At 40.8% G+C, this 27,837-nt stretch overlaps 1 protein-coding gene across 1 annotated transcript; it reads left to right on the top strand.

The window, feature by feature from the left end:
* Window positions 1-1,139: 1,139 nt before the first annotated feature.
* LOC144521287 (uncharacterized) lies at window positions 1,140-27,520 on the top strand. The gene is made up of 11 exons (XM_078255791.1): window positions 1,140-1,460; window positions 5,267-5,328; window positions 5,968-6,180; window positions 6,904-7,026; window positions 12,075-12,131; window positions 12,834-12,935; window positions 14,445-14,471; window positions 18,648-18,740; window positions 20,891-20,963; window positions 21,364-21,459; window positions 23,767-27,520. The coding sequence occupies exons 1-11, from the start codon at window positions 1,328-1,330 to the stop codon at window positions 23,937-23,939; spliced, it is 1,152 nt and encodes a 383-aa protein (XP_078111917.1). The 5' UTR covers window positions 1,140-1,327; the 3' UTR covers window positions 23,940-27,520.
* Window positions 27,521-27,837: the final 317 nt, after the last annotated feature.

The following is a 27,837-nucleotide window of genomic DNA, read 5'->3' on the forward strand; positions in this document are numbered from 1 at the left end:
GGGCCATTCTGCTTAATGACTACTTTTACTTTTTGTACTTTAGGTATAATTTGAGGCTAATACTTTTGTGCTTTTACTTGTTTGAATGCAGGACCTTTACTTGTTACAGAGTAATTCTACACTGTGGTATTGCTACTTCTACTTGGGTCATTCCTGTAATGTAGCAACAATTCTGTCCCCATGACTGACTTCCTCATGTTTTCTTTAAAATGTGTCAAATATTTATAACAAGTGGCTTGAATGACCTTTATCACATAAAAAGAATAATGCACATTAAAAATACTTTTAGTACTTCGAATTCAATTTTACCATGTCCCCAGTGAAAAGTAATCACTTCTTCAAGAACTATAAGACATAATATCAATATCATTATAAAATACTCAAAATATTATTTAATACTTTTTAGGCAATGTTAAACTCTCTCTGATTATATATTAGAAAGAACTATAGTTTTATTTCATTGTTTTACCTATTTTTTTTTATTTTTTTTTTAAACTGTCCCTGAAGTCATTTCCCACCCTGTTAGTTTGTAGTTTTCCGCCTTCCAAAAAAAGAAGAAGACTACAGTTCCATTGAAACCATTTTCAGGAAGTGACATCTTTTTTTGGAGGGAACTCAAAATTTAGGGTGAGCACAACTTTTACTTTTTTCCATGTTTCATGATGTTAAGGCTAACTTAGCTCACGTTTTCCCAGCCTGTTATATAAATAAACTATAAACCGGTAATGCCTTTCATTGGCTAATGCGTTTTCCTGACAGTCGTGTAATAAACATGAAAAATACATATATTATTTGTTCAAATGTTTTTGAGAAACAAAATGTTGCTGCATAACCGGAATGACTCACTTAAATAAAAAGTAGTAAAATGACTTGTTCCACCACTGAATACATTTGGAGAAGAACTACATAGATAGGCATAGGCCTACTACCATAAAACTGCTCTTAACGTTACTACGTGAATGTGAGACGTTCACGATCACCTCCAGTAAGGAGTATGCCGCGCACACGCTTTAGGTATGGCGCATTTCAACAAAGACAATAAGTGGTGGACTAAAAGCTACAAAAAAAACCTGATTGTAGCAGCTACATCCGAACGCTGAGGTTGAGGGGTAAAAAAAATAAGATGCTGGTGTCTTTAAAGGGTTAACAGGAGGAGGCGCAGCAGCGGTCAGCTCGTCTGGGTGGAGTGAAGTTTAGATATAAACTACTACAACAAATTAGCCAAGAGGACTGCATTATGGCTGGGGAGAAAATACCAAGAGAATAGAAAACCATCTTCAAAACAGAATCCCTGTCGCTACAAAGACGTTATAAACACTGAGCGGAGATGGGTGATGTGAGCGAAGAGTCGCTGCTGGATTATTTCTACTCCACGGGAGGCAGCTCAGGCAGAGTCAAAAATGCAGATTTACTGAAGACATTTAAGCCCTTTATTGGCCACAGTGACTTGCAGTTACGTGGTAAGTAGCGAGTCGTTGTCTCGTGGATTCAGATGGGTGAAAATATTAACCCGAAAAATGGCGAAATGTGATGCGCTCGCATTAGTGCTCGGTACTGTGAGATTGCACAAATTCAATTCACCCCACTACTCATATATATATAGTTGGACTAACATGATTCATTTAGGCCTATTTAAAAGCAACATTCATCAGTCTGCTCTAACACACGGCTTTTTTTTTTTTTTATATCCTTTCAGTGTTCCGCTGTTGTAAAGCAGACATCTGGTTTGCATTAAAAGCCCCTCCATACATCTAGCTACAGTTTCAGCTGGAATTGTGTCATTTCCTCCCCCAGGCCACTTGTATCTGCCTGGTAACTGAGCACAGGACCTGAACACAAACCCATCACCGACATGTGTGTCACCACCATACAAGAAGGCCCAGTGGCTCCTCAGACACAGCTGTGGTCTTTCAGCAAAATGAGAAATAATTACTATGTGCTATAAATTCACTATTTTCCACTATTTGCTGAAAAGATGTTTGCCTGTGTGACTCCCTGCTGTTCTTCTCCACCCACATGCTTATGCAACTGTTCTGACTGCTTAGGCTACATAGAAATTCCTCTCATATTTGGCTTTTTTAGACAAATGTTTTTGGGTGTTAACGTTATTAACACCTAGCTAATGCAATCTAACAGCCCTGTAATAAAGCCTGTCCATCCCACTTTAAAGCTACACTATGTAACTTTTAAAAACAATAACGCAATCTTCCTGTTACAAAAGTTCAAAAGTTGAATTAAAAAGCAATAAAATGCAGTATTGCTCAGCTACACTCAGGAGTTATGTGGCTACAGACTTAACTTGGTCTTTGTTGTCCTTGTTTTTTAGCCGTTTGTCTATTTTCTGATTGAGAGCAACCAAAACCCAGAGTCAAATTACTTGTATGTGCACATGCACACATACTGTATATGCCCAATCACTTCAGGAGGCTAGCTAGAGCTGCAACAAATAGCCATCAATTATTTAATGGGAAGAAAATTCATTGGCAGCAATGATTTCCAATCAATCATTTTCAAGGGAAAAAAAGCCATCATTTAAATGGTTACAGGTACTCAAATGCTTTTCTTGTTCTTACATTATAGTAAATTTGAGGCTTTATAAAACAAACCCTAAACAAAACAGACATGTTTCTTAACTGTTCTCTTCGATGTTTTACACACCAAACTTAATCAATCAATTGAGAGAATAATCATTAGATAAATCTATTAAAAAAAAAAGAAAGAATTGTTAGTTGCGCTAAAGTTAGCTAACTTTAGATAGATATTGTTTTGTACCTGACCTCACTGAAGTTTGCTAACTTTTCCCCCACTTGTGTTACTGTTGTACTACATCTTAACCATTTCAAGGATTTGTCACAAAAGTAAAACCAATAGTAAACACATTACAGTATCTAAAGCCTGCTAATATTAGCCAACGTTAGCCACCAGAAGCTATTGGTCACACCAGACCAAGTAAAGGTTGTAGCAACGTGCATTAGCTGAGCAATATTGCATTGTATTGCTTATAAATTCAACTATTTGGATTTGTGACACAAATATTGTGTCATTTATTCCTTCAAAAGTAACAGTCTGGTGGAATGGACAAGATTTATTGCAGTGCTGTTGTATTAGCTTGCCTTAGTTTTAGCTATAGGTGTACCTAAAGTAGAAATGTCCCATTGAAACCCTTTAAAGACAAAGCACACTTCACTAGCTATTGACAGTTTAACTGCAAAATATATTTGGCCCACAATACAAACAAGCTTGTAATGATTCAAGTGTACCTTTACTTTTGGCACCGCCTGACATGCAAACATATTTTAACCTCCCTAAATGATTATCCAAAGTGACCTTGTATTGCCATTGCCAGCATGTACTGTCCAGATGCTATGTAAGCACTGCAGTTGTTGACAGAGGTTTAGAGAGCTGCCTTGATTCTCTGCCATCTGACATGTCTGTCCAATTAGAAAAGTGCTTCCCAGACATTTGAAGTCTGTCGTAGCATGTGGTTGCAGATTTCGATGTCGTAATTGTGATGATCGTGTTTTAATCACAATTAAGTCCACATGCATGACTGGATGTAGACCTCTAATGGGGTTGCTTTTTCATCAGACTGGAAAACTGGGGCATGGTGGGAGTATAGCGGTGTTGGGGGGCGGGGGCGGGGGTGCATGCACACGTGTGAGGTCCTTGTTTGTGCAGACCTTTGGCTAATAAATAACTAGCATTTATACTGTGTTACTCACGTTGGTGAGCAAGGAATTCTTTTGTTGAGACAGATGTAAGTGGCTGCTTCCTTTGGCTTTCCTGTTGTTGTTGAACGTGAGTGGTGCAACTATCTTACTACAAATGTTCTTTCCGTCCGCATCAGGAAAGGGAAACACTTCAATTGTCCTGAGCTGCATGCCCATGTACACCTATGCATTAATGGAATACCTATGCCTGGAAAATTCCTCTTGTTTAGCCAACCTGGCTGCTCTTAATCACGCAGTCTGCACATATGTGCTCACTGCTGTAAACTAAAGAGGAAAGCATTATCTGATGAGGTTTATCAGCTGGTCAGCTGTAGTTTGTTTGCTTCCCACAGGAAAGATTTTATTTAGGTCTTGTGAGGGTCAGGTTTTTTGCCTTTGGGGATGCACTGTGACGTGTTTGGATCTTTGTTGCAGGGGAACATCTTTCCTCTGAAGCTTGGTGTGCTGTGATTTCGTTGACGCAACCGTTTCTTTACAATATAAGCTGCATCTAGCTTTGTCAGCTAAACAGATACGGCAGCAGAACTCCTTCCTTTTACTGCCTCAGAAACACAAATCAGCAAATTCTCCTGCAGACTGTAGCTCAACAACCCCACATCAATTGTAAACAGACACCATTACATTCTAGTTGCATCTGCATCTGGAAATACTTAATGTGTTTTTATAGTAAATCAAACTCTTTTTATCCCCGTCTATTTCTGTCACCCACATAAGGCAGTTTTGTGCACTTCCTTTTCACCCTCACTGGCATTTGTGGGTGTTGGAACCAGTGGTGTAGTCTATGGGATATGCAGGTTTACACAGTATACCCACTAAGAAATCTCCAGGATTTCCATATACCCACTTAAAGAACGTGCAATGATACACAACAATATAGTTGTAACAGAGTTTTCACTTCAGATATTTGCATTCACAAATACGGGGTTGAGTAATGGGACAGCAAACTAAACTAACACTGCAGAACAAGTAGAGAGATCTTTCTTATCTTTCATCGACCTGCACCTCGCTGAGCGCTGTGCGTAGTGTGTGCGTAGCGGCCAAATGCTCCGCCTACACTAACGCCAGTATCCTCCCTTCACCGCACATTTTTTAAATTAAAAAATAGCCCCTCATCATCACATACCCTTCACCATACCTAAAGATTGGCATGGTTTTATTTCAGTTAGCCTAATAGCTGGTTTGATTTGCATTGAGATATGATTTTATGGAAAGTACCCCATGCCAATCTCTAGGTATGGTGTACTGACTTATGCCCCCTGTATTTTAAAGAAGAACATTTATTTATTTACGATACATTATACATTCATAAAGAAAATTGGTGTCCTTAAAGGTTGGATTTTTCCTCTTTTTTTTTTTAATTAAGGCATTAAGATCAATTTCCCAAAGATGATTTTTTTATTTCTCTTTTTAGTCAACTTTAGCGTGGGATCATAAACTTATGAGTGCCACTGGTTGGAACCACTTATGTTTCGACTGAATGTGAGAAATTAAAAGCTATATTTAGTTCTTACTTCAAATATTTTTTTCCCCTGCAGCTAAATACAGAGAGGAATTCAAGCTCATCATTGACCGAATTGCTGTGGTGAAGTCAGAGAATGTGAGTAAAATATTTTTACCTTTTGTGGAAAAAGCTCTGCTGCCGTATATTCTTTACTCATGTCTCACCACTGTGGCATAAACAGGCAAATAGATCACCGTTATGAAGGGTTCCAGCAAAACCATCACGACGTATTAAGGAGTCATCTAATCTTTGATTTTTGTTTTAAAGAACTCTTTGTACCCACTGGTTTCCCCCAAGGGATTGCAGCTGCAGTTTTCATTTTCCTTGAAACTATTTTTACAACGCATTTTCACATATTGACAAAATGAATCAACAGTAGAACTGGTGCTGCCACAATTTAGGTTTAAAGTAACTAATCTGACTTGTGATCCCCGAATAATTGGATTCAAAGGGCATTAGAGATGTGAGGTACAGCAGTATCTTTATATAAAAAAGTAAAGTTGTGTCTATGTCTTTACACAAAAAAAGTTAAAATGACCTACTTAAAAATGAGATTCCTTGTTTTCTATAATATATGCCAATACTGTTCCATTTTACTAGACACAAGAGTACGCATAAAAAACACACAACTTCTTGTGAGAAAGACAGTATAGCCTAACCTACATGACTGTTTTTGACTGTGGATTTTTCGTCTTTTCAAATGCACATTGTGCAAACCGACTGCATTTGTCGCAGGGTGAGAAGTATCTTGTCCTAAAGAAGAAATACAGACAAATGCTGCATGAACGAGACACCAAACATCACGGGACCGACGGTGATGGACAGAGCGGTTCGAGCCTGGCCAGAGCTCCGGCGACCGTACAGTGGGACGCGGCGGACGCCTCGGCTTCTTCTCATCCACAACAGGATGAGCAGACGTCATGTGGAGGGCCCGACGGTGCTGCAGAGGTGAATTTAAAGATCAGCTCGCTATTCTATTCTCTTCCATCTGTAAAAACTAAAACTGTGGGCCAAGCTGCTATGATTCAGCAACAACTCTGGTTTGCTGATCCTGCTATCACCCCAGCACAGTGTTTACTCTTTATGTGACTGACGCATTTATTTCTAAACAGGGCCATCTTTGTGTCCTCTGCCTTTTCACAGCCATGTGTCAGCATTTAATCAGAGTTTACACAGAGAAATATGGTGGAACAGAAAAATGCTCTGTTACTGGAGCAAGTTAGCCACTGTGAGAAGAAAGAGAAGGTCAAAGGGCTTATCATGTCTTTACATAAAAAGGCAGAGCTGTTTAATGCGTAGAAGCACTTGACTGAAAATAAACATTATGTGCGTGTTTAATGCACAATAATCCTCTGGACGTACTTTTACATATTGTTCCTGCAATAAACTTGAGCATGTAATAGATAGATAGATAGATTTGAAAGATTAAATGTATGTTATGCTGCTGGTGTAATGTCCTCACACATGATTTGCTTAAACAGGCACTAAAAACAAACATTATTTATCCACACCCAGATGGTGCAGCAGCGGGGGGGGGGAAGAGAAAGCTAAGTGCTAACACTGTCCGTTATCCTCAGCCAGAACTTCACACAGATAAATGTTGGGCCTCAGATGACACATTGGAGCAGTGAAAGTTTAAATGTATAGCACATAATGTCTGTACTCCTGTAGGACCAGCAGACAGGAACAGCCGTCATGCAGCCCACTCTACTGCAACTTCCTGTTATCCAAACCCAGGGACCCTCGGCACAAAGCAACGGGAACGATGAGCTGGACAAAGACTCGGGGTCAAAGGTGACAATTTGGCTATAAGAGAGGCAGTGCTTGGATATTGGGCCGGTACTCGCTGGCACAGAGTATGTACTGCAAACTCTTCATTCTGTGCACTGCCACTTACACTACCAGTGGTTGTAGGTATGCATGTTGTATTTCATTTTAAAAGGCAGGGTTGGTAACTATTTCCAATATACACTTTTTTATATCATGTTTGAAATGGTCTTTACACCCCGACAACAACAAATAACTTCAGGGCTCTGAAAAAAGAGCAGAAAAGATCCGTCACCTGTAGCTGCTGTAATCCTGTAAAAATGCCCACCAATCACAGCCTCGCTGCCCGCTTGGAAAGAACCAATGAAATGTCTCCTCGCCCCGCTGCGCGTAATCTACCCCTCCCGAGTACGAGTGTGATGATATTAGCCGTTTGCTTGCCGGTGACTGAGACATGAAGTAAAACGTCGGTCCCGAGCGGTGCTCGTGCACGTTTGTGTCAGGGAGAGGGGTTAGCAAAGCCCAGAGGAGATTCTACTTTCAAATCTTGTGAACATTACCAACCCTGCCTTTTTTTTTTTTTTTTTTTGATAGGACAGATTAGGTAAGGAAAAACGGGAGAGAGGGACATGCAGCAGAGGGCCACAGGTCAGAACCGAACCCACGGTTCACCCACGATTAAGCCTCTGTACATAGGGCGCAGGCTCAACCAGGTCAGCTAACCGGGCGCCCCCAACCCTGCCTTTAAGGCTGAAGATCTATCATTGCTTTTCTGGCCAAACAAGGCTGGAAAAGAGGCAGAAATATGATGCTGATAGGAAACGATGAGTCGATTAGTGGATCCACAGAAAATGAATGACACAATTTTGTTAATCATAATTTTGCTCGTCTCAAAAGTCACACTGGTAATAGTCATCATAGACGATTTTTTGAAGCTGCTCTATACGTATGGTATTTGTGACGTAACATCATAGCATGCTGTGTTTGTGATTCACGCTTTTTTACAATCATTATTAAAAAGCCGATGATTTCCAACCCCAGGGTATTTGGAAAGACTTGCGAGTAGCTCAATTAATTTGAAAAAAAAAAAAAAAAAAGAACGAATTACGATTTGCTAAAAGAAGTATTTCCACATATACACAAACACACAATTAGGATTACAAATGTGAGAATTTTAAGTATATTTATTGTCACAATAACCAATAAACTACCAGCTACGGTAAGACGACTGCACCTCCCAGACAACCTGAATCAGTTGTAAAACCTGTAAAACCAATTAGCAAGCAAGCAGAGACGTCGAAATAGAAAAATAAAAGTTATGAATGTTTAGTGTCTGCCACTCCAAGAGGTAGTAATATGAATACAAACTTTACCAAAGCTACTGAAAAAAAAAACAGACAATATAGGACCTCTGTGTCTCGTATGAATAAAATATATATCATTAATAGTGTTGAGTAACTTCAAATTCACTTTAAATTCCATTCAAAGTTTAAGTGTGGTGCTATTTTGAGCCTTGTTAGTGGTGTAGAAATAGTGATTTACCCTGTTCCCCGAAAGCTAGCGTTAGCAGCTAAACACCGGTTTGCGGTAGCTAGTTTCAAGCTACAGACACAGTCGATTAGCATGAAAACAGATCCCAGAGAACGTTTGACTCGGTACACGTGTGTTATTAACCCCTAGGTTCATTTTGCGCCGGAATTGTCCTTTAATATCCTGTCATTCTGAAAGTTATTTAGATGAAAACTACATTTAAATTTGTTTAATTACCTATGACTGTACGTGCTCAGAGGAAGGGCACAACTTGGACCTAGACAAAATGAAATACAGTAGATTATCTCCTAGGTTCATTAGAGGTAAATAGACTGACTTCCAGGTCACTCTAGTGGTTCCTCCTTTTACCCACCAGGTGGTGCTAAGTAAATTACCTGGATTTGCAACCCACAGTATGTTGAATTTGAGTGGGAGGAGGACCCTTTGGGGGGAGAATCTGCATTTAAATTAAGCTTTCTGTTGTTATGTTAAGCAGCAACATGTTGGAACTCATTACAAAGATAATAATCATTTGTGCCCATTAAAGAGATTGAGATCAATCCCAGAGAAAGATATGTGGCTTCCCTTGATGGCCTACACAATAGACAGATGAAATATGTTGAAGTGTGTTAATATAGCACCAGCAATCAGATTAAGTGCGTTTGCTAAGGTATTAGTCACACCATTGAACTTTGTATTTAGGACACCCAGTGTTGACGGTTGTTTCACATTACAGAAGCTACCTGGCTGCTTTCTTAATCACAACACCTGAGGCTGTAAGCTTTGTTGATAGGAACTGGCATTTATAATGTCGTGCTTTTAAATGCAGGATGGCTCTATGGAGCTCCTTTAAGTTTAGCTTTAAATCAGAAGGAGAGCATTGTCCTTATCTGGTATCTGAGTTTGTATTTTGGTCCTTCAGAGAAGAGTCAGCTGTGGTCAGCTTGAATTACAATGGATTCCAATTAGACCTCAAAAGATAGCGCCGATATATCCCTATCGGCATGTAAGTACAAATAAACTGCAGTACATGAATGCCAAAGATATTTAATAGGGCATTTTGAAATGGTTGTCTCCATTACATATTTGTCCTCCAGAAAGAGAACAGACGTTTATTCTTGGACTAAAGAAAATGTGGTAACACTTTACTTGAAGGTATCTACATAAGAGTGACATGGCACTGTCATGAACACATGACACTCTCATGACACAGTCATGACACATGAACTCTAACCCTAACTATGACTTGTCATGACAAAAACTGAATGACACTTACTAAAGGAAGCGTAATGTCATAAACGTTTATGACTTGTTTATAATGTTTATAACACGTTCGTGACAGTGTCGTGTCACTCTTAGCTACAGATAACTTCAAGTAAAGTGTAACCGAAAATGTTTGAGTGCATCTCTTTGTCTCAGTTCTTTAAAAAAAAAAAATGTTTTGGGGTCCTTACCAAATGTTTGTTTAGGTTATGTGTGGTAATGTTGCATTTTAAAAACAAGATGGAAAAAAAGGCGTACAAAAAAGGTACAGGTGGTAGATCACGCTGCAAGAGTGCTTTGAGAAGCTTCTGTGGATGTTTTGGCCATTTTTTCCTCCAGCTGTAAAACCTGTTACCATAGAGATCCAATGTAACGGAGATGAATTCAAGCTACAGCTACAGTTCCCTGTTTAGGACAACCAGCTTTGAACAGCCATCTTTCAGACTGTGGGAGATTAGCATGTGAGATTAATTCATTTTGGTTATTGTCACTTTGACTATAGTCAAATATCATGGAATTGTCGGTTGGTGGTCCGCCACTTTGGCCCAGACTGAAATATCTTAACTATTGGATGGCGTGCCATAAAAATGTGTACAGACATTCACGATCCCCAGAGGATGAATCCTACTGGTGACCCCCTGAACTTTCCTCTTGCGCCACCATGAGGTTGACATTTATGGTTTTGAGTGAAATGTCTTGATAACTATTGGATCGATTACCATGAAGTTTGGCCCCTCAGGATAAAGCTTAGATCGGGCCCAAAAAAATCAAGCCCGACCCTACCTGAGCCCGTGCACGTTGTGTCCGAGCCCGGCCCGACACATACTGTAATTATGAGCCCGATTGTTGATTTAAACCCGACAATTCTTTAATACGTGGGCCGTTATAACTTACGTTCTCAACTACAGTTCCGAGTTGTTTGAACTACAGAAATCTGTTTAGAATTATCTTAATGAATACCGGTAATGCAACAAGGACGAAGCATGTAAACTGCGTTGTGTGTCCTTCGCCGCGGTCTGCATGCTGACGCACTGGCCGACAACGCGCCGGAAATAGGAGAGACCATATCTGCTGCTAAAGGACTCCTGGTTGCGCAATTATCGAAGACGATAGAGATACGGGAGACACGATTTAGCACAGTTTACCTCACACTCAAGTCAGTGCAGGACACATACCCAGAGCTACGGGAGAAGCTGGAGAGGCATAGCTTTCTCCCCACCCAATTAGGCTAATAAAGTAATGATAAAAAAAAAAAAAAACACAAATGCTTGATCAAGGGCCTGGCCCGAGGATAGTGGCGGAAAATATGGGCCCGGCCCCGCCTGCGGGTCGGATCAAGTTCGGGCTCGGGCAGAGAATCTAAACTCTACCTCAGGATAAATTGTAATTACGTAATCCCCAACTATTTTAATAACTGATTCATGGTTTCATTTATCAAGCATAAATGCCAAACATTTGTTCGTTCTAGTTTCTTTGTTTTATATTATTATAAAATCGGTTTTGGACTGTTGGTCGACAAAACCTTGAAGACATCGTGAGATGTGCAACTTTTCAGTATTTTCTGACAGTTTAAAGACGAGATGAATAACAGTTGCAGCCCTTGCACTTGTTGTAACCTCTCAGTCTTTAACTTCATGCCCAACAATGTTTTTTTTCTGGTTGTTATTATTGGTCTCCACCAAAAGTGCAGCACGTGCCAGAGTGGAATAGGCTGGATAAATACAATCCCTCCACTTTTCATGTTAAGCACGCTGACATGTGGCAGTTTGTGCATGAGACTTGAAAGAGCTGAGTGTTTTAACATCATGTCTCCGTTTGATCTCAGCGCAATTTGCAATCAAGTCAAGAAAGAAGAAAAAACCTCTCACATAAATCAGCCACAGTGACACTTTTATACACTGCCAGACGGCTGTGTTCATTATCTTTTAGAGTTTTTGTCTTGACCCTTTGAGACCGAAATGGTGACAAAAACACATGGCCTGACTGTAGGCGTGTTGTTTTTTTGCTTAATTGTTAATTGGATTGTTATTCATTACCCCTTATGTGTGAAACCGGCACCTTTGTCTCGCTGACTCATTACCTCTTTATCCGTCTGACACCCTTTGGTCACGTCTCGTCAGCTGGAAAACATCACAGCAGTGTGACCAGTGTGTGAAAGTGGATATGTGTGTGTGTGTGTGTGTGTGTGTGTGTGTACCCTGTGATGCTGCGACCATTATGACTGATACAGTACAGTTAACTTACGGTCACCGCTGAGTCACCGTTTTTTTTCTGTCTTTCAGTCCGAGTCAGAGCAAGACGAGGAGTCTACGGGCAGTATGGGCTCCGCTGCCGTCGCTGTAAGTGCTTTTTTACTTCTTCTTCCTATGGTTTTATTATGGCTTTCTTATTACAAAAGGCTTAGAGGGGCTATAGTTAAAACATCTAAAGTCTCCAGAGTCTGAGTTTCTCGGTTCTCTTAATGATAGATGACCGTTAGGGTTTGGTCTTGGGCATACACATCCACTCTCCCTGTGGTGTCGCTACCTGTTCCCTTTAAACCAATAACAGAAGTAAAAGTGTAAACTGTGTGATCATGGGTGTCTCCCACTATGTATGAGTTGGATGTGACTCATTTATAGGAAATGGATTAGAGGTTTTGTAGCTTCAAGCACTATCAAAAGAGCCCACAACAGGATGTGGACAGTAGGATGTGTGTGTGTGTGTGTGTGTGTGTGTGTGTGTTCTTGTTTAACTATATTCGTGGGGTCCAAAAACCGGGAATACAGTATACTTGTGGGGTCTGGACAGCTTTGTGGGGCCAAAATGCTGGACCACACAACTTTAAAGGGCTGTTTGAGGGTTAAGACTTGGTTTTAGGATTAGGGTTAGAATTAGGTTATAGTTAGGGTGAGGGTAAGGGTTAAGGTTAGGCATTTAGTTGTGATGGTTAAGGTCAGGGTAAGGGGTTAGGGAATGCATTATGTCAATGACGGGTCCCCACAAAGATTTGTGTTTGTGTGTGTGTGCACGTCTGAGCTCCCTCTCCCCTCTCTGTATAGCTGGATCCTATAGAGAAAGAGTGGATCTACTCGGCTGCAGGTGCTCGAGTCCCTGACCTCTCTCAGCTGCTCAGACAGGACCCCTCGCTGGCAAACAAGAAGGTAGCGTCGCCCTAAATTACCAAGGGATGTTATATTTTTGGCTGGCTGTAATAATAACATCTGGGAATGTGTCGATATCAACATCATAAAGTCTGATGGGGCAAGTAACAAAAGCAGTAAAACGATCATACAGTTCGGACAAGGATAGCCAAACTGGTTTTAGATAATCTGGCGAAACTGCTGAACTTAATTTAGTACCTCTACTATAGCTTCACTATCACTAGCTGCCAAAACAGTCTGGGACTAGTATTTCCAATGGTTCAGGAACTATCAGGCTGCAGTTTAAACTCTGCTGATAGGTCAACTTTTACAACTCGAGTTCAACTTCATTCACAAATTAAGGAAGTACTGAGTATCTCTAGCCTAGAAATCTAGACGCACCCTAGCGGCAGCCAGGTTCATCTAGCAACTCTGTTGGCTTGCGAGCTGGAAAAACCAAACTCTAGTCAGGCCAATCACATTGTGTATAGAGTCGGTGGGCGGGCTTAACACAATGACGGCAGAGTTGCGACGGTTCCGCGTGAATTCCCTGCTACTTGAAAACAAAAGAAGATGGCTGCTGCTGCTGCTGGCGAACAGCGGTCTTTGGAATCGGCTTTGGCCGCGACTCTGGAAGACTTGGAGTTAAGCTTTTCTTTGAGAAAAGAACAAAGAACGGCAAACGAACTATCAACTAGCGTTGCTCTGCCTGGTTGTGGCTTTATTCTATTGCGTGCAGAGGGAATTTGAAAGACAACCGTTTATCCCGCCCCTCGGATTGAGCCCTGCCAATGGTGAGTTCCCAGACCCAACATCTTGATGTGGGTCTGGCTTGTCAGGCTAGAGTATCTCTAGTGTCAGTATCACATTTCCTGTGATGTTTATTGACATTTAAAACAAACGTTACGGCTTTCCGACTGGTTTTAAAAGAAAAAAAGAGCAAGAAAGTGAATGAGAGAGAGAGAGGGAGCGGCGATGAGAAGTTAAAGTGAGTCAACAAGAGGAATAAAACTGAATTTGCTCATCATTTCAGGGTGATTACAATCTACAGATGAAATAAATACAGATTGTATTGCTACTGGGGAGGGAGGAGCTTTCAGTCCCCTTTCGTCACGCAACAGTACATACAAAGAACATGATGTGGCGTCATGTTTTTGTTTCTGTGTGAAAATTAAGTGTAAGAGTGTCGTTTATATATAAAAAAAAATAAATAAAAAAAGTCATCAGTCTAATTTCCCTAATCTTCACGCAAACAGGAATGCACTAAAAGGGACTTCTAAGTTCCTAGTTTAGTTCATTCGGTTGGACTTCGATACAATGGTGATGCCCTGTTCTCAGATCTCAGCGATCACTTTGGTGGGTGCAGTGTTCCCGAAACTGTCCTAGGTTGTAATAAATCGTAACCATCTTTTAAAGTAACAGGAATATATAGTGAACAAAACAAAAGACACTTTTTCCAATATATATATAAATGTGGTTGGATACATGGTTTCACTAAAATTTGCTTTTGCCTCTCTTTTTTCAAATCAGGACTTCACCTCGGTGAGTATTTCATATGTCACAGGTTGCATGTTGTGGTGCAGTTATGTCACTTATTGTTACACGATTTTGGTCTGACTTAAAGCTTCTTATTTTCTCATTTTGACACAACGTGGCTCCCGACTCTGTGACCGTGACCATCCTTCTCAGGGGGTAAGTTTTCATCATTGTGTAATTATAACTGAACTCTGCCTACTGTAGCCCGTTGGAACTACTTGCATTGAAACCGACTGAATGAAAAAGTATTTCAGCTCTGCGTTTCTTGATCTTTCATCTGTGATTGCGTCACTCACAGTGCGATACTCGCTCTCGGACTCGCCGCGTTTTGCTTGTGTAACTTTCACAAGCTCATTCTGCCGAGACCTTTCCCTTAATAGTATTCTGAGAACCCTGTGTTAAAACATCCAGATCATGCATTTCAAAGGTCCACTATCAAAAGGATTATGAAAGATAGCTTTTTAGCTCCTGTGCCCCCCTGACAACCCAAATCCTTTTATTTGTCTCCCTGTGCGCTTAAGAGATTTGAGCTCATGTTTGTTGTCCCTCCCCTGTGTCACAGTTCTCACACTGTCCTGTGGCCATGTGCAGACCACCTTCTAAGAGTAGCCCTAAGCCTCTGCCATCCCCACCCGGACAAGATAGCATGGCCGCCATTGAAGTGTAGGGAGATGCTGGGGAAGGGGGGGGGAGATTAAGGAGAGTCTTAATGCCCCCCAAAGACTTCACCCACTTAAAGATAATCTGAAAGTAATAGAGCAGGCTGGGATTAATTGTAGAACAATGCTGGTTGTGTCTCTGGGAAGGTGCTAAATCCCCCTCAGGCCTCTTTGATGTTCCCTTTAGCCCTCAGCCTTTCCCCGTTTCGCAAAAGGTGGATGCATTTCCAAAGATAACGTACAGAGATACGGAGAATCACAAGACTCCTGAGAACCAGTCTTTTAAAACCAGGAGGTATCATATTTGATCTGCATGTGTCACGTCCTCACTGTGCTCAACAGAAGTTAAGTGTACCAAATACCAGGCTCTAGTTCACGTGTTTGACCAGGACTGAAGGGATTACTCTTCATCCTGGGAGGACTTAAGTGTTTCCTGTTCTGACCGAATGTTTGTTGGGATCAGGCGTTTTTTTAATTTTTTTTTTATAGATATGCGCTTCAAACGGCCGTTTTAAAACGTGAAGTTGCTTGGAAAGTGAAGACAGGTCGGGACACCTAGATCTCACCTCACGCAAACACCTCTCACTCCAAAGTCTCACGCTTTTTTCCTTCTTCTCTTCCCGCTTCTCGTCGGGACGTGGGCCTCCGTTCCTGCTGTGACTTTCGGACTTCCTCTGCCACACAGTTTGTAAGTACATCATTAGCCCATCACTCCCCTCTGACTTTCCTCCCCATCAAGTGTCAGGAACACTGGCCATTGTGTTGGCCGTTGATGGGCAGCCCTCTTTGGCCACCACTTCCCTCACTGGGGAGCGCGTGGCAGGGACAGGGACGTCCCTGAGTGATTAGACAGGTGGTGGGGGGGGCTGGCCACCCCAGTGGGCAGGAACAGAAGCGCAGGAAGGGAAGACGCAGCATCCTGTTCGGCCTCGTCCATCACTCCCGCACACCGGGAGACCCGCCGAGCCGCCTGTCAAACAGCCCTTTGACCAATCTGTCTTAAGATGCGACAGGGGACAGACAAAAGAGATGGAGATACTTGACCAGACAGCATCTATCACAATCTGTCTTCCAGACGCCCGACACCCAGGAGGCGTAGCTACCTATCGCTCCCTCAGTCCCTTCAGTGGACACAAGCAGACATTTTTCCTCTCTCGCCAGCTGTTGGACAGGCTCGTAGTGCCACGATTAGCACAATTAGTGTCATAGCATCTAAAAACAAAAGGACCTGTGTGTTGTTCGAGCAGCGTGCGAGCCCCAGTTTGTGCCTCGTGTATTATTATCACATTCACAGAGCTAAACATCTGTTTGTCTGCTAAATAGATGCCCGGTGATTGTCGTCGAACAACACTTACAGCTGTTCTGAGGGTAGTTCCAGAATCCTCAAAGACTTTTCTAACCCCGGGGATGAAAAAAATTATTCTGTCCGTCATAAGAAAAAACAAACATTTTAACCCGTTTCTTGGGGTGCGACTGCATTTCCTAATCCAGGCACGGAAACATATGCTCTCATTTATTTTGTACAACACATGAAAAATATGAACCCATTATTTTGTAAAAAAATACAACATCCATATAGACAACAATCACTGATAGTAAAATGTTTACATTTTGGTTCATATTGAATAAATTAAAGCAAGGACATTATTCCCAGATGCCATCTTTGTTTGGATTAACTGAAAAGGGGCACAATTTGAGAACGGGTTCAAAGTCTTAATAATGTTTCGGTCAGACGGTTTGAAAAGTCTTTGAGGATTCTGGAAAACACCTTACAAACATCGCTACGTTTTGTGTTTTTCAAAGAATTAAATTTTTTTTTTTTTTTCGGAATGCTTAGCTCTGTGACTCAGATGTAATGGTACCAACAGACAGATTTTTTTATTAAGGACATTATTTGAACAAGGTGTGATTCTGTTTAGCTGTAAAAAAATGATTTAAAATGTTATGGAAATTAACGTAATGCCCCAAAATCTTTGAAATTACTTGAACTAAAAATCTGTTGGCCGTTGAAAACCTCTATCTATAATCTTTTTTTAATCGTCCAATCAAGAGATGTTAAACATAAAATAACTAGAAGGGCTAGGGGGATCTCACAATGTTAACAAATTTGTCTATCTGCTACACCCATTGCCCATACTACACCGTTCCAAGTTTTATGAAAATGGGGCCAGTAGTTTTTCCGTGATCCTGCCGACAACCAGACAAACAAAGTGACCCAACCGTACAAACCCAACGCATAACCTCCTCGGCGAAAGTAACAACGATTGAGGTTGTAAGGTTTTCATCTATCCGCGCGGTTAATATGTAATTGTGAAATGGTTACCGTTTGATTCACTGTGTTTCAGACTCAAAAGGGAGTGGAGTGGACGTGGTAACTTAGCCAACATCTGCACCCAACGCTCTGCTTTCACCTGTTGATAGCCCATAATTACGCAGCGTAAAGAGTGCAGGAAAAAACGGTGGAGATCACAGTTCTAGTGCGACAGGTGGATGTGGTTTGCATGCGTTTTCAGCGTGTCTTGTACATACATCTGTCTATTATTCTCACATCTACACACACGTTTGAGTATCTTTGCGCGTGTGTGTGTGTGTGTGTATATATGTATGTATGTATGTATGTATGTATCTCTATGAGTGTTGTGTCGCGGGGGCCTGCGTTTCCCTGCTTGACGTGTGCTGACAGTAGTGCGCTGATGTCTGGGTGGGTCTCCACTCTGCAGGTCACACTAACATCATCAATCTTCCCCCCGGTGACAGGCGGCCGGGCCCCCCAACTGTGGGCACAGTGCGGTGTTGTTTTGTAATTAGGGTCTGTTAGATGGCAGGAAACCATCTCTCCATCCCTCCTTCTCACCATCCCTCCGTCCGTCCACTCCCCTCCGTGCGCAGCTGGCCCCTCGGCCCTCACACGGCCAATAAGAAGCTGCCCCACTCAGCTTAGACAACTTGGAATGACGCTACAGCAATTACCATACCCGACAATAGTACAGTACATTGTAAAGGGAGAAGTGCATTTTAGGGCTGTGTAATTAATCAAATTTTGATCGCGATTTTGGCTCATGACGATCACAAAAACAATGCAATCGAGAATTTTGAACACATGGTTTTGCGAGTAAACTCTTATTTATTCTCGTGTTCGGATTGACAGATGTGATAAATTTATTTCGATCAAAGTTATTTATTTTTTTCCTTTAATTTGTATTTTACTCGTTTTCAAAAAGGATTGTGAACAGTTGAGCTTATTTTGTGTTTATTATTTTATACGGTTTCATTTTTATATATATTTAAAAGGGGAATTCAAAGAGTTCAAGGGGAAAAAGTATTTAATCAGTTCAAAGTGTTTTCACTGTTGATTTCTTGAACTGTTTCACTGGGTTGTTTTTTGAAGTTCAGTAAACGCAACATCCTTCCAAAAGTCAACGAGTGATCGGGTTAAATAATCGGGACTTCAACATTGACCAAAATAACAGCGATTATGATTTTTTCCAGAATCGAGCAGCCCCGTTATAAATGACTCTTCTTTCCTCATTGCACACAGACCGCTCTGCACTGGGCTGCTAAACATGGCAACAAGGACATGGCCTCTCTGGTGGCTGATGCAGGCGCTGATGTCAACACCAAATCAGTGAGTGCATTTTTATTGTTTTCAATTTTACAATGATTTTCAAAATCAGTGTTTCCCAAAGCCCAAGATGACGTCCTCAGATGTTTTTATAAAATATTCACATTTAAGAAGCTGGAATCAGAGAATATTTATATTTCTTTCATAAAAAAATAACTCAAACCAATTAATCGACTATCAAAATAGTTGCCTATTCATTTAAAAGTCACAAAATCGATTCATCTTTGCAGCTCTAATATCCAGTACAGCTGCTGTTATAAGAAATTGAAACCTATGGGATTTTTATAAAGCTAAACAATTACTTGTTAGCATACAAAAAAAAAAAAAAACAAAAAAAAAAACACACTACAGCTCCCATGAGAATACACCAGCACAGCAGCACATACTTGCATCACAGTAACTGGTTTTCTTTCACATCACCAACAACACTCTCCTCTAAAGTCATTTTTCCAACTTTGTAGCCGTAATCTCTGCCGTCCAAAAAACGTTCCCAGCGTTCAGTCATCTCTGTCCTGCTGTCTGAGCCAACTACGACCCATCGACTCCCTCATGGGCTAGTCTCTTTCGTCGAGCTGAGACGTTTATACCGCAATAGTCTAGGGCAGGGGGTGTCAAACTCAATTTCACTTAGGGTCACACTGGAAAATGAGAAGGACATCAGGGGCCAGACATTTATAGTTTATGGACATGCTTTTATTAATCAAAAGTCAAATATCATTGACTGTATTAATTGCATGTCTCATATAGCCTTCTCAAGTACAATTTGGTCCACATAAAGCCCTACAAAAGTTAGCAAAAGTTTCTTAGCCGTCATAGAGTTTAGAAAATCAAGCAAAATAAGGCCTTTCACAGCCCGATATGCAAACTCTCTGGTTCTGTGGGAATTTCTGAGTCTCAAAGTCAGCCAAATTCTGCTTTGAGTGTCGCATAATTGCAGTTTGAAAAACAGTTTCCCGTCTCTCTGGTTTGGCACGCAACCGGGCAACAACATTTATTGTGAACCTAAATTGATATGCGGGCAGGATAAAAATTTGCGAGGGGACGGATCTGGCCCACGGGCCTTGAGTTTGACACGTGTGGTCTAGGGTTTATGGGAAATAGAGTTCATTAATGGCTGCAAATAAACAACAATATTAGATTGTTTTTGTTTTAACTCACCGTCTTTATCTATACATATGGAGTCAAAAAGACGCTGTTCCAAGGCTGGATTCGCAATTATTTGAATTATTAAAAATTGCGATTTTGAATGAGGTTTTCTTACTTTTAGAACCCAAGGTTCCAGTGTTACTGCGACTCTTTTTTTAAACCTTGCTTGCCTGATAACCTGCTCTCATTTTTCACACTCCATGCCCTCAGTTTGTACCACTGACTTAAGGTCAAATATTTGAGAACTGTAGTACTTTCCATGATGAGTAAACCGAACTTTACGTGTCAAATCGGGGTAGTGCCCTTTTAATTCTTTGACGCACCGATCACCGATTTATTCGTGGTTTTCTTCTTTCTTGCAGCATGTGAGTACCCAGGTGTTTATCAGGAGGTGATGGGCATGTACAGTAAGTTGTTTGACTTGAACTTGTAACAACGGGACAACACGGCTGCTGGTTCCTTCTCCTGCGCCCCTGGGTGATGTAATGTTCCTCAATGATCCAGCTGTGCAAATGTATCACAGCAGCACGTGTTGTGGGCCTGCAGAAGTGCTCCGCTAATAAATCATGTCATGTCACGTTAATTGTTTCCCAAAACGGTGTGTCTGTGCGCCAGCATGCACAACTCTAGAACTAAGCAATTTTCAGCGAATTACCAGGCAATTATGTTTTTATCATTATCTTATGTTTCCATAACCTTTGCTAATTTGTGTATTTTTTTTTCTTCCACGCTGTTTTCATTGGCTGCGTTTGGGCCTGGGAAACTCTAGGGGGTAGGTACTAAACTCTTCCAGCACTTTGCCACAGTTATTCCCTTTTGAACTTAACAAAAAGTAAAAAAAAAAAGTAAAAAAAAATACATTTTAAATCTCCTTGTATGTGTTAATGACGTGACTGTTGAGGGTGTGTTTGCATGTCACGTGACATCACCAGTCTGAATACATGTTAATGAATAATTAACATGTCTTTATGCATGCTTTCCTTTTCTTTCACTCTTTTGTTTTTGTTCTGCAGGGATACACACCTTTACACATTGCAGCGTTACATGGTCATCGGCATATTCTAGACCTGCTCATAGTGACATATGGTAAAAACTGCTTTCATTTAAACTACATAGCACCGCCTTTAATGCACAATAGTGTTGTTCAGGTCCGTCTGTACTTTGAGTTGTAGATCAAATACATAATTGAAGAATTTGAGTTGTATATGAAAAATCCTAATTTTGTATCTCATCTGAACATTATTCAAAATGTAAGCATCGTAACTAGTAAAGCAACCTTGAACTCACAAACTTGATTTAATGTAAAATACATGAGTTTACGATGTAAGTGCAGTCAAATCGGTTTAAGAGTGGCAGTGGGTGGTTTTGTTTACCTTTGGATTATGGATTGTTTCTCAAAGCATTAGGTGGAAGGTGGAAGTGAAGTAGCTCGCCTGCCTTCCATGACTAGTCTGCGTTTTCAGAGATTTTATTTGTCTCTTATCAGGGGCCAAAGAAAATTTAAGGGACTACAGCGGCCATCTTGCCTGCCATTATCTGAACATCAAAGAACCAGAGGGTCCAGAGGAAGACTGCGAGCTGCGTGAGTGCCTCGTACTTTCGCTGCTCAATTGCAATTCATTTGATGGATAATAGCTGTCAAAATCGTATTAATGCTACAAGTAACGTTTTATAAATGTGTTTTAAATGTATTACTTTGGTGGTTTTAGGTTGTTCCTTTTTATATTTGTGTTGTATTTCACTACGTTAAGCCATTCCCTGAAGCACCTGTTACTGTGGAATTAAAACACGCGATAGAAAGAAATTTTAGAAAGAAGAGCTGACCAACGTACTGACAGTGAAGCTTTTTGTTTGGAAAACGAGTCACGGGCTCACGTCTGTCATGATGACTTAGGCACTGGATACAATGTTAGAGTTAGAAGTCTTTGAATTGATATGTCTTTGTTACGGCTGAAGTTGTCTGAAGTACTAAATACATTTGTAAAACAAAGTAAAAATGTAAATTTAAAAAGAACAGTTGGTTACACTTTACTTGAAGGTATCTACATAAGAGTGACATGACACTGTCGTGAACGTGCCATAAACATTATAAACAAGTCATAAACGTTTATGACATAATGCTTCTTTTAGTAAGTGTCATTCGGTTTTTGTCATGACGAGTCATAGTTAGGGTTAAGGTTAGGGTTCATGTGTCATGACAGTGTCATGTCTTCATGACAGTGTCATGTCACTCTTATGCAGATACCTTCAAGTACAGTGTTACCGAAAAGTTCAGCATTTGGGTTTTTTCTATGTTGAAAGTTAGACGAGAAGATCGATACCGCTCTCATGTATGTAGGCAAACAATACAATGAAAAGATTGATATTACTGTCATACCCCTGTCTTTTGAACACAAAGCCGGTTAGCTTAGCATGACAACAGGAAGCAGGGGGAAACAGCTAGCATGGCTCTGCCCAAAAGGTAACAAAATCTGCTAACCAGCGCCTCTTCTTACCTCTATTAATGATTTTATTTCGAGATTAAAATGATTAAGATTAGCGAGGGGTTGTAGTGACTCTTGGCTGTACATTTTAATCCATTCTGCATACTGGGGTCCCTAAACAGTCTTGGAATTGCATAAATTGGGTCCGACTGGAGAGGTGAGACTCTTGTGGATTCAATAAGCCCAGTTGTGTTCATGTGCGATGATGTTAGTTCCCAAAGTAGCCATTTCAGTAGCCGCAAACTAGAGACGTAGGGCAATTCAGAGGGTGTATGGCTTTCCTAAAGCCTGTTTTACAGTTCTGTGGAGGCTCCACGCAGAGCTTTCTCCGTAGCCTACGTAAGTGGCCTGATGTTTATACTTGTGCGCTGGTGTGTGCGTCGAGCCGGCGTGTGTGTGTGTGGGGAGTGGGTGATAGAGCGAGGGAGAAGTGAGAGAGTGACGGCCATTACCTCCGGAGCGAGTACCGGCTCTAGAGTCATAGTGAGAGAAACAAAGTGTCTCCCCTGTGTTTTCTGACCAAAAAAAATTAAATTCTTTCCTTGTCAAATGTGTGTTGAATGTAAACTCCTCTTAGAATGTCACCATTTAATGTGAATTCATCTGAGAATGTTCTTAAATAAAAGGAACTCTATCTAGTGATTGGTCCATCCCTGCTATATGTCGTCATCCAAAATCCCGTTTGTGGCCCAGCAAAGTCTCGCCAATCATCTCGAAGACTGACACTTAACATATACTCCTTCACTTAACGTACGTGCTTGATAACTAACTTTTAAGCGCAGCTTTGAGCCAAGACTTCATTTTTTTACTCTTAAGTCAATTCTTAGCAGTGTTCTTGTGAGTAATTATCAGAGGCTTGATAAATACGGACCCAGATTATTATGGGATGGATTCAAATGTAACCGATTTCACCGCTTCATTCTGTGAACTCTCCTCTAGCATACTATACAGTAACTAAAATAGGTTTCAGCATTAGTAATGCTGTTTACGTCAGATTCCTACCACACCTCTGTTATTTAACTTAAAAATAGTCCATGTTTGCCTCTCTTTAGGTGGCAGGAGTGAAAGTCATCCTAAATATGTGTTGTGTTCTGGTTTCAGAATGATTGAAGACAGGTGGAGAACAACTAGATAGAAAATAGGACATAGGCTCTACGGGATGATTTCTTTCTTGGCCTCTATCATGTTTTTCCCAAATGATGTACAGAATTTTAAGCATTCTATTATCAAATGGATTCAAAAATGTGTTGCCGTAAATGGATAAAAAAAAAAATTAAAAAAAAAATTCCCGGGGTATCATGCCCCCGGACCTCCCCTAGGTTTGGGCTGAGCCCTAAATATTTCTAACATCTGGCTCCGCCCCTGGTTTTTCCTAATCGTTTCACTTTTGTTTCTTGGGATGTCAGATTTTCAAGTCACTCAGGCCAGAGAACGGAACAGGAACAGGAAGTTGGTATCGCTGTTTCACTCCAAGAAGAAGTGGGGCTCAGCAGAGGAGCTGGCTCCGATAGAGGAGGAGAGGACGGCCTCACATCAGCTCATCCTTCCTGCATTCAGACCCAGAAAATTCTCCCGCTGAGAAAAACCAGACACGGGGAACGATTTCTGCTCTCCTACACTAACACATCCACTTAATCCTTACATGCGTATGTAGTTACACACATGATGTAAACATATGTATGGAAGCGTTAATGTGCATACTTGTAATGTACACAAACATCGACACCGCTTACAGACACAATCCCCCGCCCGTTTGCCGATGCACCTACACAGCTCATCCCAGTACTGAACACAGATGCTTTAACAGGGACTAGGTGTTGCAGATGCTTATATGTGTATTATCAATATTTATACTGACCATAAAGTATTTCTTGAAGCCTTTAAATTTTTAAATGAACGTTGCTATATGTCACTAATGCCTTAATAAGCTTGGGTCGCATGGATCTTTTCAACTTGTCATCGCCTTTTGATTTAAAGTGAGCAACAACTGGACTCCAGAGGTGTCCAGATTCGCTTTCAGAGTCTGTGTAAAGAATACGGTTTGAGATATTCTGCTTTAAAAGAACCAGACTTATCCTTTAAAAAAAAATAAAAAAATAAAAAGGAGCACACTGGTGGTTTGTACGTTTTGGCCTATTAAAAATCAGTTGTACTATCATTTGTACTTAATGCTGAACATTTTCCAAAACATACCACAAGTAGTTTGACTGATTTTCTACCTTTCACACAGCTGTAGAGTTAGATCGATGTCACTATGGCATTATAACACAATTGCAGAGACACTGTAAGTAATCCATTATGGGGGGGGATGTTGTACTGAATTCATTATTCTAAAAATCACAATTACTCTGTCAACTAAGGGACTGTAAGAAAGTTATTAATGTAGGGAGGGGGGTGAACCTTCCTGTTTAAACCAGCAAGACCCTTCAGTGTTTTTAATAACTTATTTGGATTTAGAAAAGAAACCCTGCACAGCCCCCTTCCCTACAATATCTTAAAATAATACATCATTGATACAACTCCATTCACCATTAAAAACTAAAAATGACAAAACAAAGAATTTAACATGGTGGACCCCAACCTTTCCATTTAACCTTAATATGTTAATGGCATAATCATTTTCACTATTTTTGCATTTGATCCTTTTGATATACAATTAATCTTCAAGGAAAACTTTAAAAGTTCCTCCCCTGCTCTCCCAATGCACCACCCACCAGCAATAAGAAAAAAAATACATAACCCTCCTCCTTTCCTGACCCGCCTCCCTCCATCTTTTTTGCACAGTCCTGAATGGCAATGAAAGTCTCGTTGACAGCCGAGTTTGTGATGCAACAAAACCGTTGGGTTAGTTTGTGTTTGCTTATTGTTTTATTTCTGGTGGATTGTGAATGCAGCGCTGCTTGGCAGCAAATTTCTCCAATATTAGATAATGTCCATGAATGCACTAGAGCGGTCCAGCTTCCTTTCGAATATTTAATGCTCAAATGCAACCTGTTATAAATATGTACTACACTACTCAGGTTTATGCATTGTCAATGCCACAATAAGCATGTGGTTGTTGTTACATGTTTTGTCCACTAGAGGGACTTCCAACGTTAGCCAGGCCTTGACCTACGTCACGGCGCATTGCATTTCTGGCACGCCGCTCTCGGTTGACATTATATTCCAACACGCACACAGCGACAAACACAAGTCAACAGAGAACTCTGTAATGAAACATTATCTACACTAACAAGTGTAGTGAAGGGGCTCAGTTGTAAAGCTAACGTTGCTCGGTTAGCACAATGACATGTTAGAAAGCACAGCCGAAACGATTTGTCATAAACTAAGTAACAATAGTGTTAACCACGATGCCAACGGCATTGATAACTAAGCCAAACGGTGCTGTTACTACTATTTTAGTGATTTAAAAGCAACCTGTTTCTTGCAGATTGTCACGTTACTGAGAATCCAACTGTTGGAAGGTAATATATGAAGAAGTCGAAGCTAACTGACAGCTGTAGGGCAGCTAACAAACTTTAGCCGTCTCCGTGAAGCTCCCAGCTAAGCTCCTATAACTCGCGACACAGTTATGAAACCAGAACGAGCCAACTATTGATAACCTAAGCATTTTGGCTCGGTGGATGTCGATTTTAAAGTCACGTTAAAACTATTTGCCGTCCTTCTTCCGATTTCCAGCCGCAGCCTGTCACTCCCCCCTGTACTGACGTTACTCGGTAGGTAGTGTTACTTCACAATGCCTTGTGTTTCTCACTCCCGTAACTTGTTGTTCATCAGACATGACAAGAGGGAGATTAGCTAACGTTAGCCAACCTATTTATAGAAAAAAAAAAAAAAAAAAAAGCAATCACATTTGAATGGTAATTCCAGCATTCGAATAGTATTGATGTTTTTACTATTCAAATTATATTCGACTTTCGGAATTAGTTCCAACAGCCCTCGAATGCACCAGCAACGAACCCAGCTTGAAGATCAATGAGACAATAGTCTACATCCATGACGTTCCACTTCCGGGATTGCTCCGGTGCTTCAGGAAATTCCGCCGGATGCATGTATTTTCACCGATGTCCGTTTCCTTCCTCTTTGTGTCGGCGTTCTAAACTCCGGTGGATTTCTGAGGACTGTGGTTAACTGCTCCTCAGATCTCTGCAGGGTAAATCCAGACAGCTAGCCTGACTATCTGTCCAATCTCAGTTTTTTCTCGCATGACTACTTTTCTGTGCGGAGCTCAGCGCCGCCCATGACGATTGTGATTGGTTAAAAGAAATGCCAATAAACGTTTTTCTCCCATCCCAGAATGCTGTGTGGACTAGCCAGACCCTCCTGCGCTCTGCAGCGTGTGGATGGTCTGGCAAAGTGAGACTAATGAGACAATAACAGAAGTTTGACAGATAGATGGATAAAGCAACAAACAGCAACATACCGGTTAGCCATTTCAAGCTACATTCAGTTGAAAGTTATTTTTCAAACAAACGCAAATGAGTCTAAAAAGTTACACTACACTTTGCTAAAGGTTTGGCCGTAGTGTAAAGTGTTTGCAATTAGTAGCCTAGCTTCAAACGTTCAAAACCCATCAGTGTGTTACTTTATCTGAGCCAATGAGACATTCCATTTGGTTTGATTTTTCATCGCTATGTCTAACGCTAATACAGTTTGGATTCAATGCCAGTTGGAGGGTGTGGTCACTCAGCCACCTTCAATAGACTCTAAATGTCTGTCGTATAATGGCTGATTTTCTGTCACGCTGCAGTCTGTCTGTGCTTGCCAATTGTTGGCACGACGTTTGCCACTGATGTGTTTTTTTGACCGATGCAGTAGGAGCACAGATAATAGCCGACTCATAATCTGGTAAATTTGTGTCAAAGTGGCGGATTGTTTTTTAAAATTTGTCCCCCCCCCCTCACCCCATGTTCTAAAGTGCTAGGTTAACTTTTGAAAAAGACATTTGCACTACTACATTTATGTTTGCTTCAGGCATCACTTTTCATTTGTAAAAGATGTTCTTTGTAACCATTTGTTTGTAATTTAGTCCCATTTGTTAAAGTTAACGCTCAAGCCAACAGTATAATCCAAAGTGAAAAACTTGCCTCCATTACTGTTGCACAATATGTATATATAATGATGAAGATATTTTGGTATTAAACTGTATTTTATATCAAACTGTATATAGCTGTGTTTTATTCCTCATCCACGCGGTTACTTTTGCACCTGCATTGTTCACTGTGAACACAGTTGAAAGTCATTGTGTTTCTACTACATCAAACTCCAATCTCTGCTCTGAGTGACTCGGCTGCTCACACACAGAGTTTCTCCTTATACAAAGCAGGGAAGAAGAACAACTTGTGATAATGCTTTTTTCCTTTCTTCCTTTCAATACAATAACCCTATTTTAAGCTGCCTTTGATCTTACTTTAACTACCTGACTTTGTGGGCTACAGATGGAGTAAATATGGGGCCTGCTAGCTCGCCATACGGCT

The sequence above is a fragment of the Sander vitreus genome, chromosome 7, assembly GCF_031162955.1.
Source record: "Sander vitreus isolate 19-12246 chromosome 7, sanVit1, whole genome shotgun sequence".
Taxonomy (NCBI): Eukaryota; Metazoa; Chordata; class Actinopteri; order Perciformes; family Percidae; genus Sander; species Sander vitreus.

Coding starts and splice junctions, on each gene's coding strand:
- LOC144521287 (XM_078255791.1), top strand. CDS start 1,328: ATGGGTGATGTGAGCGAAGAGTCGCTGCTGGATTATTTCTACTCCACG. Junction 1,461..5,266: donor CAGTGACTTGCAGTTACGTG/GTAAGTAGCGAG, acceptor TTTCCCCTGCAG/CTAAATACAGAGAGGAATTC. Junction 21,460..23,766: donor AGAGGAAGACTGCGAGCTGC/GTGAGTGCCTCG, acceptor TTGGGATGTCAG/ATTTTCAAGTCACTCAGGCC.